The sequence below is a fragment of the Ovis canadensis genome, chromosome 6 (assembly GCF_042477335.2).
Source record: "Ovis canadensis isolate MfBH-ARS-UI-01 breed Bighorn chromosome 6, ARS-UI_OviCan_v2, whole genome shotgun sequence".
Taxonomy (NCBI): Eukaryota; Metazoa; Chordata; class Mammalia; order Artiodactyla; family Bovidae; genus Ovis; species Ovis canadensis.
This window is the reverse complement of record NC_091250.1, coordinates 20,256,347-20,273,932: the sequence shown is the minus strand read 5'-3', so window position 1 is coordinate 20,273,932 and position 17,586 is coordinate 20,256,347. Positions and strand designations below refer to the sequence as shown.

The 17,586-nt window shown below is 41.1% G+C and overlaps 1 protein-coding gene across 4 annotated transcripts in view; it reads right to left on the bottom strand.

Annotated features, from left to right (window-relative positions):
- Positions 1 to 434: 434 nt before the first annotated feature.
- Positions 435 to 17,586, bottom strand: part of PRDM5 (PR/SET domain 5) — a 267,629-nt gene continuing 250,477 nt past the window's right edge. For 2 of the 4 annotated variants that reach the window (XM_069593363.1, XM_069593364.1), the window contains one exon: positions 435 to 4,195. In XM_069593363.1, the coding sequence (XP_069449464.1) occupies positions 4,031 to 4,195 (165 nt within the window). In that variant the 3' untranslated portion in view covers positions 435 to 4,030. The remainder of the gene's footprint in view (positions 4,196 to 17,586) is intronic. The other 2 variants (XM_069593366.1, XM_069593365.1) reach the window with 1 other exon arrangement.

Here is a 17,586-nt window from a genome sequence, read left to right as displayed (position 1 = left end):
AACTAGTGTCTCAGCTAATTAAATGACACAGCAAAGGTAAATGAATGTATCGTTTCTAAATCAACTACTTGGAGACTCATGATAAGTATGATGATGATAACTTTTTTGTACCAGGGAAACCTCACAAGATTGAAATACCACCAGAATAATAAAACCACTTTTAAAACAAGGAACATGCAAAATATTAGACATAACTTTAATCACCTTTAAATTATATTTGTGAATATCAGGATATTTATGCTCAGAGATAATATTATAAATCAAGTTTTTTCATTATTAGTAATGTTTCTTTTCATATGGTGTTTACACTTGACCAAAAGTGAGATGAGAGTTAAAGATGGTGTTCTCTCTGTGGCCCTGAAACCAACTTGGCTTAACTATAGAGATTTTCCAGATCTAGAAATGCTTAGAAATAAAACTGCAAAACAAGAGTCTGGGAGTAATGACAATTATATTTTCTTCTTTCATCAAAAACTACTTTAAATGTTCATTTCAATTTTACTGTAGAACTGTCTGATCGTAAAATACAATGCTGATTCCAGCTGTGGTAGAGATTATATAGATTAGATTTATATTAAAATAAAAATGGTACTAAAGTTCTACTGTATTCACAAATACTGCATTTATATATGTACATGCAAGTAAACCTCATTATTAATGACAAAATTTTAGGGTTTTAAATAGGCACATTTCCTCCTACCTGTCCATCTCCATATATTTACAACCCCAAGACAAGTTTTCACAAGTGACATTTAAGTTTGTGAAGGAAAAAGTTAGTATTTCCAGTACCTAGCCTCTCTCCCTCCCTTCCAGCTTTGGGAGAGTAGCAGCCCATAAAACTGAATGCACAAACTACCGTTGTAAGAGTTTCTGTGATTCATATCCACATCTGTTGGCAGCAACAAGTCTGAAGAGTTCTGAACAAAGTAATGTATTGGCATGTATAATATAAGCATCTCATAAGAGTGATCCTCTGCATACACACACAAAAAAAACATATAAAAATGCTTCTTGAAAGTAGTATTTTAACTATTTAGTGTAACTCCCAAAATGAATCACCAATGAATACTTTTATACTGCAAATATTATGATTAATTAACAAACTGTTTTGTATCACCAACGACAACCCCCAATAAAAAAGGCAAGGAAAAAAAAGAAAACAGAAGCCAGTGATTGTAAACCAAGAAAAAAAATTCTAGATATACAAATATGTTAAATGTTACTATACAAAGATGGTAACTATAAAAGTATATCTGACCCTACCCGTATTGCTAAATACTTTTGACCATCAGTCTTGACCTCAGGGTAAGAGTTTGACCTCTTCCCACAAGCGTACAGGAGCTGTAACCTTCTGTACCCTAAGAGGAAGGTTCTTTAAAGTGAGTACCTGCACTCCAACATGCCTGATCTTTTCCTCTATGACTGTCTTATTTCTGTTCTTAATTTCTCAAACTAAATGAATTCTTACCTCTGTTATTGCTAAGTGATTTTAAAGTTCTAGGACACAAACTCTAACATATCTGAGATGTTTTATAAATAATCATCTTTTGGATAAAAGGTGATGGCACGGAAATGATCTTTTAAGGGTCTGTTTTGGTTTCAATGCTTTGAAAAGAAAGGATGGTGTACCGGTAGGTCTCTGCACGCCATTTTCTGAAGTTTTGTTTGACTGCAAACCTTGGGCCAGATCCCATCCAGCACTTCAATCGTCATCAGTCCTCTCCACAGCATTGTGATAACACGGTTTCCAGGGTAACTTCCTCAGCAGCCCTGTAAATTGTGAGTCATCGAGATGATACACACTTGGTCTGGCTTCAAGTTTCACACAATTGGGCTATGAAGCATCCCGTACAGAGAAGGCAGCACCCAAAGGAAGGAGCAGAACATGTTCAAATAATAACCACTACTAAATTTTACAGCTGTCCTTTTATATTCAAACGAGATTAAGCACACTGTTATGTTGAACTGAAAACACTTTAGATCTAAAAATATACTACTGAAACAAATGACATAGCAAGAAACAAGACCGAAATCTATCTGTATAAAATACAGTCTATAATTTCAGAACAAATGCTTCATATAGCCATACTCAGACATCTTCTAAATTATAATCCAGGCATTTATATTTTTAACAATTATCACTGGTGAATTTCAAATTTAGTATTTTCACAGAGTTTAAATATCTATAATGAATCGTTTCTTTTTAGAACTGGAACTGAGCATAAATATAATTCTAAAACAAGATTCCTGATTTCAGAGAATTGTGTCTTCAGATAACCTTTCCCACAAATGATTAGAATTAAATCACTTCCTTAAAATTATACTTTCTCTCTTTTGAATGGGCTCCAAATAGAAAAGTTCTTGAATTTGGGATTCATTTTAAGCTTTTGCTGGTTGGGATTCTTCTACACCACTTTACCAACATTATTACATTTTATCATATCTTCTCCCAAGACAAGCTGTTCATTGTACGTTGTTCTCAAGTACTGAACTGAAACATAACCTAAAGGAAGAAACTATGCTTCTTGCTTCAATCTCTCTTAAACATTGGTGATTATTTCAGTCATAACAACTGCCAGGGTTGTGTTTTTTATTCTGGATTCCTAATTATAAAGCATTGAGAGTAATTCAGAAGTGCTTCAGAATTACCCACTGCCATGATTCTGGAAAATGTCTCTTGAGAAACAGGATGTAGATGCTCCAAGGACTGCCGCATCTGCATGGACAGGCCCTGTGCTCCCCGATGCAACAAGAGGGTAAAGGGCCAGGTCAGCACCCTGATGCACCCGCTGTCCTGCTGCTCCGTCACTCAGCAGATACTGAGAGTCCATTTGGTTTCCATGGTGGGTCATCTGTTGTTCATTTCTAAAGCTAGCTAGTAGAAACTCAGGAGAATCACCTGGACAAATTTAAGTGTTATGGCCACTTCTGTGTTGATATATAATATAAGCATTCTAGACCATGAATGCTGGCAACTGAATGACGAGGAAATGTTTCCTGAGGATTGTCTAAAACAAGGAAAATTTCAGTAGATGTTTTAGTTCTTACAGGCCTTTTTAAACTCATCTTGTAAGGAGCTATGAAGGACCATCAACTTTTGGTCTGTTTCACAAACAGCGGTTCTATACTGTTACTACGCTTGAGACTTGGGAAACTCTTAGCTCTCATCCTTCTCTGTAATGAAATTATCTTGGGAATCCTAATTCCTTTCTGGTTAAATCAGTAATAACCAATTGTGATAACCAGCATGTACACACACACACATAAGGATAAAAATAAAATAAAAAAGCCTGACAAAGTGTATGTTAATAAACTTCACTACAGAGAGATTGGCCAAGAAGAAGATCACATGGCTCCTTTCCCATTTTTATATGACATAACAAAAGTAGTATTTTGGAAGGTTATAAAGTGATTTTTTTCCATTTATACTATTTCTTAATAAAAGTAGTGTATTTTGCCTTTTTTTGCATATGTATGTGAAGACTCTGCTACTGCTAAGTCACTTCAGTCGTGTCCGACTCTGTGACCCCATAGACGGCAGCCCATCAGGCTCCCCCGTCCCTGGGATTCTCCAGGCAAGAACACTGGAGTGGGTTGCCATTTCCTTCTCCAATGTGTGAAAGTGAAAAGTGAAAGTGAAGTTGCTCAGTCGTGTCCGACTCCTAGCGACCCCATGGACTGTAGCCCACCAGGCTCCCCCGTCCCTGGGATTGTCCAGGCAAGAACAATGGAGTGGGCTGCCATTTCCTCCTCCAATGCATGAAAGTGAAAAGTGAAAGCGAAAGTGAAGTCGTGTCCCACTCTCAGCGATCCCACGGACTGCAGCCCACCAGGCTCCTCCGTCCATGGGACTTTCCAGGCAAGAGCGCTGGAGCGGGCTGCCACTGCCTTCTCCAGTAAAGGCAGGCAGACAAGAGCCCTGAGGCCAGTGAGCGCGCTCCGGCTGCTTCTGCTGCGCCGGGCAGGCGAGGGAGCCCCGGCTCTCGCATCCGGGGCCCTCCGGAACGGCCGAGCCCCTCCGCAGCTGCCGCTAGCTGTCAGCCTCCCCGTGGATGTTGTCCACGTGCACTTTGAGGTAGTCGTTCCTTGTAAACTTCTTATGGCAAAACTGGCATTCCGCCAGCGGCCGATTGGGGTTATGAGTCATCTTGTGTCGGATCAGCATCTTCTTCAGGCTAAAAGCCAAGTCACAAACCTAGAAAAGACCCAAAGGTACCAGTCATATTACATTAAAAAACCTGACAATACACAAATTCATCACTTACACAGGCAGCGGTCTAAGAATCTGCCAGGTAAAGAATCTCTTTTCCAGGTAAAGAATCTGCCTGCCAAGCAGGAGACATGGGTTTGCTCCCTGAGTTGAGAAGATCCCCTGGAGAAGGAAATGGCAACCCACTCCAGTACTCTTGCCTGGGAAATCCCAGAGACAGAGGAGCCCGGTGGGTTAGGCTTAGTTGGACACGACTTAGTGACTGAACGACAATAATCACTCACACAGTATACATTATCCAAACTCCTGTTATCCATATGTGCTGACAGGTGTAGCAACAAGAAAGTGCTCTTGAAATAAATGGAATTTAACATGCAAGGTCAGAAGTAAAGACAATTAAGTTCCAAGCGGTGTCTGCATTTATTATGTATCTTCTGTGTACCAACATGCCTCCTTCCCCCACCTACTATATTTAAACATCCCTAGAGAAACAACTCCCTGGAAACAGTATTTTTCTTTTCATAATGGAGTATATTAATGATTTCATATTAAACCTCTTATTAAACAAAATGTCTTATGGTCTAGAGGGCATCTATCTAGTACTTGGCATGAGAAGCACAAGATTTGTCTCAGTAGTGATTAATTCGGACCCATCTGTGAAGTAAAAGATTAACACTGCTTTAACCATCCTGACATACTCAGTATTCCAGTAAAAATACTTTATTTAATATGTTTGCTTCATGTAATCTCCGCCACATTGCCACCTAGCTCAACAGACATTAAACAGCTGAATAATTGAAAATATTAAATTATCCCAGAAGATGTAAGCCATAATTATACAAAAGTAAAAATGAAATGGAAATCTTTTATAGTATCAACTTTTCACTAAAAGTTTGGTGCTATTCACAAAAACTCCACTTTCTTGAATTCTTCAAAAGCACATGCATTGTAAAATACGGCACACTTAAATGTGAAAATTCCATGAAAAACACAATGAAAACAATCAGAGAGGTAAAGGCCTGTAAAATACTGGAATGAAAGCTGAAATTCTGAATGAGGTGAAGCTTGTGAAAATACAAAAGCAAATAAAAATATTCACCTCTCTCTTTATGGAAGAAGGGGGATTTTATGTTGATAGCAAGAAGAAATTCAGAAGGGCAAGTCCCCAATGTGGTAAGGAGAGAGAGTAATCCAATAATGTATTTTGCATTATACAGAAACAGCAGCCTAGGATGGTCTAAAGGAAGTAAGTTTAGAGTCTGCTGTGGGTTGAATGCTTGTGTCCCCTCAAAATTCCCAAGTTAAAGCCCTAATCCTCAAGGTGATGATTACGGAGGTGCAGGAACTGGGCGATCCTGAGGTGTAGATGAGCTTACGAGGATGGAGTCCTGTGCTGGGATTCACACCCTCACAAAATCAGGAAGAGATACAGATTCTCTTCTCTGTCTCTCTGCCTGCACACGCCAAGGCCGTGTGAGGACACAATCAGGAAGACAGCCCCTCACTAAACCCACAACTACCCTGGCACCCTGACCTCAGACCCACGAAGGCAGAGAATCTTTGTATGTTCTATTCACTCATATATCCTAAGGGGCAGACAGTGCCTACAGCCTAAGCACTAAGTATCTGTTGAATTAACTCACCGAGTTTCAAGCTGATTCTATCACTTACTAAGGAAGTTTTGATAAGTTGTGCCTTTTAACTTCAGTTCTGTCAGCTATAAAATGATCACAATGAACATTACCTCCCAGAATTAAGGGTAAATGAGGTAACCTACGCAAATAGATGCTATATTGCACTCAATAAACATTAGTGCCTGTTTTCTTCTCTTTCATCTTCTCTGTCAAGAAGAATCAGCAGCAGGTTGGAAAGAAGAAACCACAGCAGTCACCATGTGTGATAGAGAGAACACAGCTACTATCAAGAGTAGCAGTTCCCTGTAATATATAGATGATTTTAAGGCAAACAGAATAATTTTCCAGAACAAACACAATGCTTCCAATCAAGCTTAGGAAAGGACACTTCTTGTGAAATAAGTTTTACAGCCATAATTTAAAACAGAGTACATACCTTTAGACAGTCTCTGAGAAACAAAGCTGGGTAGTTTCATGTAGTAAAAATCAGGGGATACAAAGGAAAAACTCAAGAATATGAAAGTGCATAAAATACAAGGACAATGATATAATACATAAGTTATAAGTGATATACTGAGTACCCTTTAAGACTGAAATTAGGGTAAAAAGGAAAACACAAACTCATGCGATTTTCAAGAAATGCACTTATTAACTAACACACACACACACATGCCCAAATGTGATTTTAAAGCAGGGAATAGAATATGCACAATTACAGAAAATAATGCTGATGGGAGTGTAATGGTACTGAGAAGCCCTTACCCCAAAGCAGCTTGGACAGACAGAGATTATTAGTATTTTCACAAGCCTTAAAAGAACCTCCTCTAGCTTTGTTCGTAGTGATGCTTTCTAAGGTCTACTTGACTTCACATTCCAGGATGTCTGGCTCTAGGTGAGTGATCACACCATCGTGATTATCTTGGTCATGAAGATCTTTTTTGTATAGTTCTTCTGTGTATTCTTGCCACCTCTTCTTAATATCTTCTGCTTCTGTTAGGTCCATACCATTTCTGTCCTTTATCGAGCCTATCTTTGCATGAAATATTTCCTTGGTGTCTCTAACTTTCTTGAAGAAGCCTCTTGATGAAAGTGAAAGAGGAGAGTGAAAAACTTGGCTTAAAGCGCAACATTCAGAAAACAAAGATCATGGCATCTGGTCCCATCACTTCATGGGAAATAGATGGGGAAACAGTGGAAACAGTGTCAGACTTTATTTTGGGGGGCTCCAAAATCACTGCACATGGTGACTGCAGCCATGAAATTAAAAGACGCTTACTCCTTAGAAGTAAAGTTATGACCAACCTAGATAGCATATTCAAAAGCAGAGACATTACTTTGGTCATTACAGAGACATTACTAAGGTCTGTCTAGTCAAGGCTATGGTTTTTCCAGTTGTCATGTATGGATGTGAGAGTTGGACTGTGAAGAAAGCTGAGCACTGAAGAATTGGTGCTTTTGAACTGTGGTGTTGGGGAAGACTCTTGAGAGTCTCTTGGACTGCAAGCAGATCCAACCAGTCCATTCTGAAGGAGATCAGCCCTGGGATTTCTTTGGAGGGAATGATGCTGAAGCTGAAACTCCAGTACTTTGGACACCTCATGCGAAGAGTTGACTCACTGGAAAAGACTCTGATGCTGGGAGGGATTGGGGGCCGGAGGAGAAGGGGATGACAGAGGATGATATGGATGGATGGCATCACTGACTGATGGAAATTAGTCTGAGTGAACTCTGGGAGTTGGTGATGGACAGGGAGGCCTGGCAAGCTGCGATTCATGGGGTCGCAAAGAGTCGGACACGACTGAGCGACTGAACTGAACTGAACTAAAAGAACCAGGAGTGCTATCTGTATGAAGAGCTCTTAGTTCAAGATGTACAAATAAGATGTTCATCATGGAATTATTCACAGAAGTGGAGTATTATAAATGACTTACTTGCCCAAAGTTTAAGAGTATATTCATTTTTTATATAGCCAGATGAAGAAATACTTCTCAGCTGGTTAAAAGAAATCATACTTCAAAAAATACTTAAAGGCAAGGGAAAATGTAAAGGCAAGAAAACAGAATAACAGTAATGTACAATTTAATGTACAATACTGAAATAAAGATCATAACTGTATCTATATAAATAAGTACTTAAAATATCAAGAGACTGACATTAATATTAGTTGACATCAATTGAGAAATTTGATCATTTTATTTCTATCTTTATAGCCGTCTGTATTTCCTAATTCTTCTGAAACAGAAAAGGAAACTTTTGTAATTAGAAACCAAATACTACTTTGGAATGGAAAAAGTACACTTGGTTGATTGAAGGATGCACATCCTCATGTTCTATCCATGCCTCAAGCCCACTCCCAACAGAATTCTGCCTTAGAAAGTCCTTTTCAACTCTCTAAACTACTTTGATGCATCACCGACAACCTCCCCATGGCAGCAGGGACTCCTGAAACCTCATCCAGCATGAAGTTCCAGCATCGCGTGGCACGCCTGGCCCTTTCCTTCTGCCTTTCATTTAGTTTCCATGAGGACCTATTCTCCTTGTTTTCCTGCTATGTTTCCGGCCATTTCCCCCTCATCACAGTGTCTGTTCCTTAACCCACGTCTTCATTCACTAGCTGTTTTCTTCCCTGGTTATCTTCATCAGAGTCATGCTTTTTGTGATTGTTTATGTGGAGCTCACTTGCCAATATCTATCTCTGATTCAGTCTATTCTCCTTATCTGTACAGTGGAGGATTTAAATGCTTGTTGAATAAGATACTTCAAATTTACTAAGTCTTACACAGAACTGGAATCTGAAAAGTACAGCAAACTAGTGACTCTAACAAAAAGCAGCAGACTCACAGAGAGAGGACAAGCTAGAGGTTATCAGCGGCGAGCGAGGGGGAGGCTGGGGCAATCCAGGGGCAGGGGATTAACAGGTACAAACTACTACGCATATCTTACACTTCAAGATATACAACACAGAAAGTACACAAATATTTTATAATACCTGTAAATGAAATATAACCTGTGAAATTGTGAATCGCTATACTGTACACCTGTAACTTATCAACTGTACTTTAACTAAAAAAAAAGACTGTCTCCCAAATCTAATTCTCTTTAAAAAAAAAAAAAAAGTGCCACCTGTCTGAATCTGCTGGAGATCTGGCTCAGCCTTGATCTACGTCTCCCTGGCTCCCACCTCAGAGTCACCACCACGTCTTCCCCATACACATTTCTAGAAGACATGTAATTGTCTCCATCTCTGCTGCCACAGCCTGAGCACAAACCGTTACCTGCCGAGACCAGTGCTTCTCCAGCCAAAAGAAATCATTTCAGCAGGCACCACTTCTCCATATTTGTCAATAAAATGTACCAAGGGTACTGAGCTGCAAGTTATACTATTAAAGACAAACTTTTAAAAGCATGTGAAAAAGATGAAGCAAAGTTTTGTGCTAATAATTATGACTTCATACTTTCATTAGGCAAAATCTAAGATACGATATAGTATATTTAGACTCAAAGTCATCTTTAACAGAAGTATAGACAATTAAGTGTCTCTTCTGGATAATTTCAATTTTTGGTTTACTTTTTTCCAGATATGATGGTGTCATTTTTTAATCTAAATTTACTGCTAACTAGTAATTTTAACTCTGCTGTCTTCTCTTTTGGTACTCTGTGCTTATATTACAAATATAATTTTCAATCTGCGGTTTCTGTATAGGACTCTTCTGTACTCTATTTTAAAACAGATAACAGAATCCACATCTCTGCTTCATGGGCACACATAAATCATAAATCTGACAATGCACAGAAATGAACAAGTTGACAACCTGCGTCACTGTGGAATTGCTGCTCTTGCCTCAGAGTGTGCACATCACCTGAGACTAGCTGGGAACCAGGGCACCAAGCCCTCTGTTCAGTGATAACAAGGCTTAAATCTGTTCCCATTTTTGTCATATATGATGCTGCTGCTGCTGCTGCTGCTGCTGCTAAGTCGCGTCAGTCGTGTCTGACTCTGTGAGACCCCATAGACGGGAGGCCACTGTCTCTGGGATTCTCCAGGCAAGAACACTGGAGTGGGTTGCTATTTCCTTCTCCAATGCATGAAAGTGAAAAGCGAAAGGGAAGTCGCTCAGTCGTGCCCTACTCTTAGCGACCCCATGGACTGCAGCCTGCCGGGCCCCTCCGTCCATGGGATTTTCCAGGCAAGAGTGCTGGAGTGGGTGCCAGTGCCTTCTCCGTCATATATGATGAGCAGGGATTAAAGCCGTAATGTTTCCTTCCTGCTTCCCCATGGATGTCTCCTAGCCTCCTGGGATATGCAGCGCCTCACTCTGGAAATCAAAGTGTAGACTATTACAACAGCCAATGTCATTGTTTCTCAAATAGTGGTACAGTTTTCCCTCCTCTCAGGAAAGTGTTCGGAATTAGGGGGGATGTGTAACCATCCTCAAGATTGGGGGTTACTGCCTGCATATTGTATAGGGGTAGAGAGGCAAATTCCCTGTGACTTGTGGACAATTTCACACTGTCGAAAGTGCCCAGGTTATAAACACTACCTGGATCCTTCTGCATGCATCCTTATCCCCTACTGTCCACGCTCCACCCAGCAGCTGGAGCAGTTGCGAAAGGACAAATATCATATTGTTACCTACAAACTGTTTCCTGGATCCTTCCTTACTTTGATGGAAACTCACTAAACTCTAGCCCAACCGCTCAGTTTTAGTGTAGGCTGGTGACGAACACCACACCTTCTGACCTCAGGACTTTCTCACTCCTCTTTTCCAGCTGCCTCCCATGTGTTCCTCAGGGTCTGTCTGCCAGAAGTCCTCCGCTAAATGCTCTCATAGTAGCTTTTACAGTTCCTTGGTAACACTTACCTTCAGTGTAATCAATTAATTGTGTGCTTTCTAATATCTCTTCTTACTAGTCTAAAGAACAGGAGGGCAAGAGTAGTCACTCCACTGATATTTATTAAAAGAAAAGGAAGGAGGAGGAAGTTAGATGATTGATACAATCCCTCTGAGCAATGTAAGTAACTTAAAGGCTGTGGAATAATTCTGGAAAAACCTAAAACGGTATCTTAAGAGATTACTTGCAAGTAAAGGAAACTCTAAACTGTTTCATAAGTCTAAATGAACAATTGGGATCATAAGTAAGAAAGAATTAAAATGTGTTCCCTATTTTCTTTCTCCCTGGCTCCTTACTCTAAACCTGATGTCCAAAGGAACAACAGATACCAAATTCTTCAATGGCTCCCTGCTGAAATTAGATTCAAAACAAATTCCTTGCTGTGGCTAAAAGGCTCCCAGTCTGCTCTCCAACTGTACTGGTCCCTCTTTCTCTCTCACCGAGCTCTAGCTCCACCTGCTTTCTTACTTCCCCTAACAACCCTTCCTTTTCCCGCTATCAGGCCTTGTTCTGTTCTGTTCGCCGACCCTAGAACGCTCTTTCCCCCATTGCTGATTCCATCTTTTAGGTTACTCACAGAATTCTTCCCTAACTACTCCTACATAGCACCCTCCTTTCCCCTTTGCCCAGTCTTTATCATAAAATGCAATCAGACATTTATTCAGGTTGATTTAAGGCTATACTCCGCAAGAATGTGATTTCCATGAGAGCAGAGGACACGGCAACTTGTTCACTGTTTTACTTCAGTATCTGGCACGGGGACTAGGTTTAAGCACTAACGGCTGCTTTCACTGTGTGCCAGGAACCACCCTTAGCAATTTCTAAACGTCAGCTTGCTCAGTTCTCAAACCCTTTTAGATAGATACCAGTACTATTATCCTCAATTCACAGAAGGAAACTGACACGCACTTCCGTTTCAAGCAGGCTGCCCAAGGTCACAGAACTAGGAGGTGGTTTCTAGGATTTAAATCCAGACACTCTGGGTTCAGAGTCTATACCACCTCCCCCAGGCCAGCTATTATTAAAGGTGCTCACTTCAAACAGAGATATGTGAGCCCCCTGTACTTTCTTCCATTTGCCTGGCTGACTCCATTTTTTTCAGAAATGAAAATCTCTTTGAGGAAAAAAAAAAGAAAAAGATTCTCAGACAGCTCGTCTCACCAGTGTGCTGTGAGGGCTACAAAGAGGAAGTCCACCTATACAGTCACCACGGGAGAGTTACGGCGTCGGCGAGCCGGAGGACCAGAAAGGGAGCTGAGCAGGATGCTGAGTCATGATGATGGCTCAGAATTAAGGGTCCTGGAAGCTCCAACAGGACATGGGGTGGGAACGATCTGACAGGTTGTTGAACGAGGGCCAGGACAGAAGATTAAATGTCAGCAGAGCAGTGATGTCATGGCTGTGAAACTGACTACCTACATGATAAAAGCTATGTTTTCATGAACTTAAATGCAGTCATTAAGAGGCTTCAAACTGATGCTCTGTATAAATTGGTCAAACATAAGGATGATTATAGTCTTTTAAAAATATGGGAGAGCAGAAAGGACTTCCAACAGGGGTGCTTCCTTTTCTGTCTTTCCACCTGTGATACAACCCCTCAACCTATGCCACCTTAGTATTAATTCATAGGCCCAAAAATGGGGAAAAAATTTTTATTCTTTCTCTAGGCTGAAGGTAAACTGATTTTGTCTTAAAAGTGAAACAACAGGTTTAACAGAAAGTCCTTGGATCCAGTATTAGACTTCTATACAGACATTTTCAGTTATCAAGTACTTACCACACAGAGTGTGTCTACTTCTTCAGTAAGGAGCACAGTGACAAAGCCCACTCTCTCCTGCCCTTGTGGAGTCCAGGGTGCTAAGGAGAAATGCTTGCAATGCCATGAACTCCGTGTCGAGACAGACACAGAGGAGGGTGCGCTGAACTCTGCCCAGATGCACAGGGGTGACAGTGTCCTAAGGTGGGGAGTGATATTGCAGGGAGAGGAAAGAAGACACACACAGGTACAGAGAAGCAGGGAGCAAGGCTCAGGTGGGGAAGTGAAAACCATTCACTCAGGCTGATGCTGTGAGACTGCCAGAGGCGTAACCTGAGAGAAGGAAGTTAGAAGGCTGGAGCCGAACCCCAGAGACCTTGGCAATCATAATAGAAGACTGGAAGGATGTACATTCTGCAAGTGGCGGCACTGAAGAAGAGACCGGTACTAAGGTATAATTTAGTCAGCAAGCTTCAGCGTACACTGCTGGGGTCAGGGAGGCCAAATATTATTCCTCTCCAAGTCAGAAATGATTTGGACACAAACTAAGAGAATGGTCATGAATTTGTTTGTTCACTCCTTGAAAATACTCTCTGAATGCATCTTACATGCTAGGCATTGTTCTGGGGCTGGAAACACAGCAGTAAACAAGAGAAACACTGTTGTCGTGGAACTTATAACAGGTGATAAATGATTTTAAAAACGTGTACTATTTCAGGGGAACGTGAGTACAGTGAAGGAGAAGGCGACTATGGGGTGAGGGTTAAGAAAGTACTGGGAGTGAGAGAGACAGAAGCCGGAGCCGAGAACTGAAAGCAGCACCGGGACAGGCCACAGAGATGCCGAGCAGGGCGCTCCGGGCCGCGGCAACAGCAGGTGCGAAGACCGATTCACAGGGCGCACTCAGTACATCTGCAAGAACGGCAAGGAAGCCACGCAGCGGAGTGAGTGGAGGTGGTGCTGAGGTCAGAGGCTGGGGCAGCAGTGTGGGGTGTTCATCATGCGGTAATCCAGACTCCAGCGAGACCGTGGTTTTCACTCTAAAGTGAGTCTGAGCAAACGAGGCTCATATAATGCATACATAATCTACATGTATGAAACCTGACTCAGGTGCTGGAAAGATGCCTGTGGGTGGCCAGTTGGGGACACTTGGTCAGAAGCAAAGACAGAAGCAGACAGACCAATTAAGAAGCTGCTGTCCTGAGCTGAGATGAGTGTGCTGGGCAGCAGGTTCCCACTAGCTAGCTGTTCTACACATGGTCGTGTATATGTGTCAGTGCTAAGTTTCAATTCGTCCCTCACCCTGCTCTGTGATGACCTAGAGGGGTGGGATGGGTGTGGTGAGAGGGAGGGGATGTATGTATGCTTATAGCTGATTCACGCTGTTGTACAGCAGAAAATAATACAACATGGTAAATCAACTATGCTCCTAATAAAAAATAAAAACAGCTATTGCACTATTACAGGAAACTAGGCTGGTAGCTGTGGAAGTGTGAGAATTGTTCACTCTGAATTTATTTACAGAGTCAATCAGATTTGCTACTACACTGGGTGCAGGGAGTGAGGAAGAAAAAAGTGATGGCGGCAGTGGAAATTTAGAGAGGGTGATAGGTTGGAGAAACACAGAGAAGCAAAGAGGGTCGGGAACCACTGGGGCTGAGAGGCAGCTGCCTGGATCTGATCCCTGGAATCCTGACTTGGCCAGTTATGAGCAGTGAATGACAGGCGCAGTCCCTGGGAGCCTCAACTGCTTCCTAGAAAGGAGCTTCCCAGGTGGCATTAGTGGTAAGAACCCACCTGACAATGCAGCAGACATAAGAGATGTGGGCTCAGTCCCTGGGTCAAAAAGATCCCCTGGAGGAGGGCATGGCAACCTCCTCCAATATTCTTGCCTGGGAAATCCCATGGACACAGGAGCCTGGCGAGCTACAGTCCATGGGGTTGCAAAGAGCTGGACACAGCATTTCTGGATGGTAGTGAAATCACAGAGAATACATATAAACTGTGGATCCCTGTGCCTTTCTGACTATAGAGTCTCAACTAGATGATGCTACTGGTTATAGCTCAGGGGAAAAAGCGATGAGACATGAGGCTCAGACCATTGGTTTGGGCTATTTGGAGATGTGGTTCTCAGAGAGAGTTCAGCAGTTGAAGGAAACATGTTCAGAGAGAGGAGACATGCTGTATAGGCAATTCACAGTATTTGCCTAGAGTCCAAAAGAGAGATCAAGGCAGGAGAAAAAAGAATTTGGAAGTCATGTACCATATGTGTAGTCGTAAAGACATTTAAATTTCAATAGGTATCGCATGAGGGAGGTGCACTGCATGGAATGACTGGGCCTAAGGGGTTAGGGTGGTTTGATGAGTGAAGTGGCCTACTGAAGCACTACTGTGCTATCTCCAGAACTGAGATAGAGGCGTGTCAGTTTCTTCTTTACAGTTTTACTCAGTGCCACTCAAATGCCATACACAAATACATATGCATGTAGATATACATACACACATGTATGTAGCAGAAATATGCATGTGTAGACATATACATGGCAGTGGGACCAGAAGCAGAAAAGGGCATTCCAGGCATAAGGAATAGTGTATGCAAGCTACCTGGAACAAGAGACAGAGATGTGAAGCAATACTGCTGCTCAGGGAACTGTAAGAATCACTGCAAAGAAACTGCGGAGTACTGACAGATAAGGGATTATTAAGATACAAAATAGTAAGAATTGACAAAGACCACAGTAACTTTGCGGTCAAGTAGGAAGGTGGATTTTACCTTACAGGTTGTGAGAAGTCATCACAGAGAAGCACGATCGAGTTTATATTGAGGAAGTCACATTGTGAAATTAATACCAAACCCAAAGAAACACAAGGGATTGGTTATAAGTGTGTGTTAGTTGCTCAGTCGTGTCTGATTCTTGGCTTGTCAGGCTCCTCTGTCCGTGGAATTCTTTAGGCAAGAATACTGGAGTGGGTAGCCATTCCCGTCTCCAGGGGACCTTCCTGACTCAGGGATTGAGCCCCGGTCCCTTGCACTGCAGACAGATTCTTTACCATCTGCGCCACCAGGAAAGCCCATTGATTATAAGAGAACACTATGATCTGCATGCCAACAAACTGGATAACCTAGTCAGCATGGACAAATTCCTAGAAATACACAAATACTAAAACTGACTCAACAAGAAATAGAAAAATTCAGGATACCTGTAACAAGTAAAAAGACCAAATCAAAAATCCTCTCAACAAAGAAAAGTCTAGGACCCAGTAGTTTCACTGATGTATTCTACCAAGCATTTAAAGAAGAATTAACACCAATTCTCTCACACTCTCCCAAAAAATAGAAGAGGAGGGAACACTTGCTACTCAGTCTATGAGGTCAGCATGACCTTGATATCACTGCCAAAGATATTACAATGAAAGAAAACTATGAGAATATGTGAAAAAATCTTCAAATGAACAATCAGAAAACCAGATGAAACAAAAAAAAACCCCTAACAAGCTGAATCCAAAATCATAGTAAGAGGGTTATAAGCTATGACAAGGGGCTTCCCAGGCAGCTCAGTGGTAAAGAATCTGCCTGCCAATGCAGGAGACGTGGGTTCAACCCTTGGGTGGGGAAGATCCCCTGGAGGAGGGCATGGCAACCCACTGCAGTATTCTGGTGTGGAAAATTCCATGGACAGAGGAGCCTAGTGGGCTACAGTCCGAGGGGTCACAAAGAGTCAGACACGACTGAACACGCACACACACAAAGCTACGACAAAGCAGTGTTTATCTCAGGACCGTAATGGTAGTTCAGCATAAAAAAAAAGAAAAAAAATCAAACAATGTAATATACCACAGTAACAGGACAAAACGAAAAGAAAATGATGTCAAGTGATTCAGAAAAGCATTTGACAAGATTCAAAATCCTGTTTTGATATTCAGGAAACTAGAAGAGAACTTCTTCAACATAATAAAGGAACTTATTTTTTAAATGCGTAATTAACATCATATTCAATAGTAAAAGACTGAAAAAATGCAACAAACAATGGACCTCTACCGCACACCATACACAAAAAGTTAACTCGATATGGATTTACATTATCTAAACCTTAGAGGTCAAATTAGAAAACTCTTAGGAAAAAAACGTAAAGGTAAATCTTTATGACCTTGAGTTTGGCAGTATATTCTCAAATAGGAACAAAAATGCATAGTTACAAACAGAAAAAATGGATAAATTAAACATCAAAACTGAAAAGTTTTCTGTATCAAAGAACATAAAGAATGTGAAAAAAGGACATATATTTAATAAAATGAAAGAAAATATTTGCAATCATATCTGATAAGGGTCTAGTATCTAGTGTCTCACACTCAGCAACAAAGAGACAAGCAACATAATTTTAAAATGGGCAAAGGACTTGAACAGACATTTTTCCAGAGAACATCAGAAACCAAGTACATACATTTGCTGAAAGGATATTCAACATCATTAATCCCTCGGGAAATGTAAATCACCACCACGATACACCAGTTCACATCTACTAAGATGAATATAATTTTATAAAAGAGAAAATATTAAGTGTTGACAAGAATGATGAGAAACTGGAACCCTCATGTACTCCTGGTGGGAATATTAAATGGTGCAGCTACTATGAAAAGCAGTATGGCATTTCCTCAAAAACTCAAACCCAGAATCACCATATGGACACAGCAATTCCATTTCTAGGTACTTAACAAAAATAACTGAAATCAGGTCATTAAAACACGTATAAACGCCTTTGTTTCTGCAGTAGGCACAATAGCCAGGAAGTAAAAACAACCCAAACATTCATCAGCTGACACAGATAAACAAACCGTGACATATACATAAATGGAATATCGTTCAGCCATGAAAGGTAATGTACTAAATAAGCTACAATGTAGATTATCCTTGAGAACACTGTGCTAAGTGAGATCAGTCAGTCATAAAAGGTCACATATTATATGATTCACTTCTAGCAAAAATACAAAATATAGGTAGATATATAGAGAAGAGCAGAGTGGTGCGTGCCAGGGTCTGGGGAGAGTGTGGAACTTTATTTGGAGATGGTAAAATGTTTTCGAACAAAGGGGAT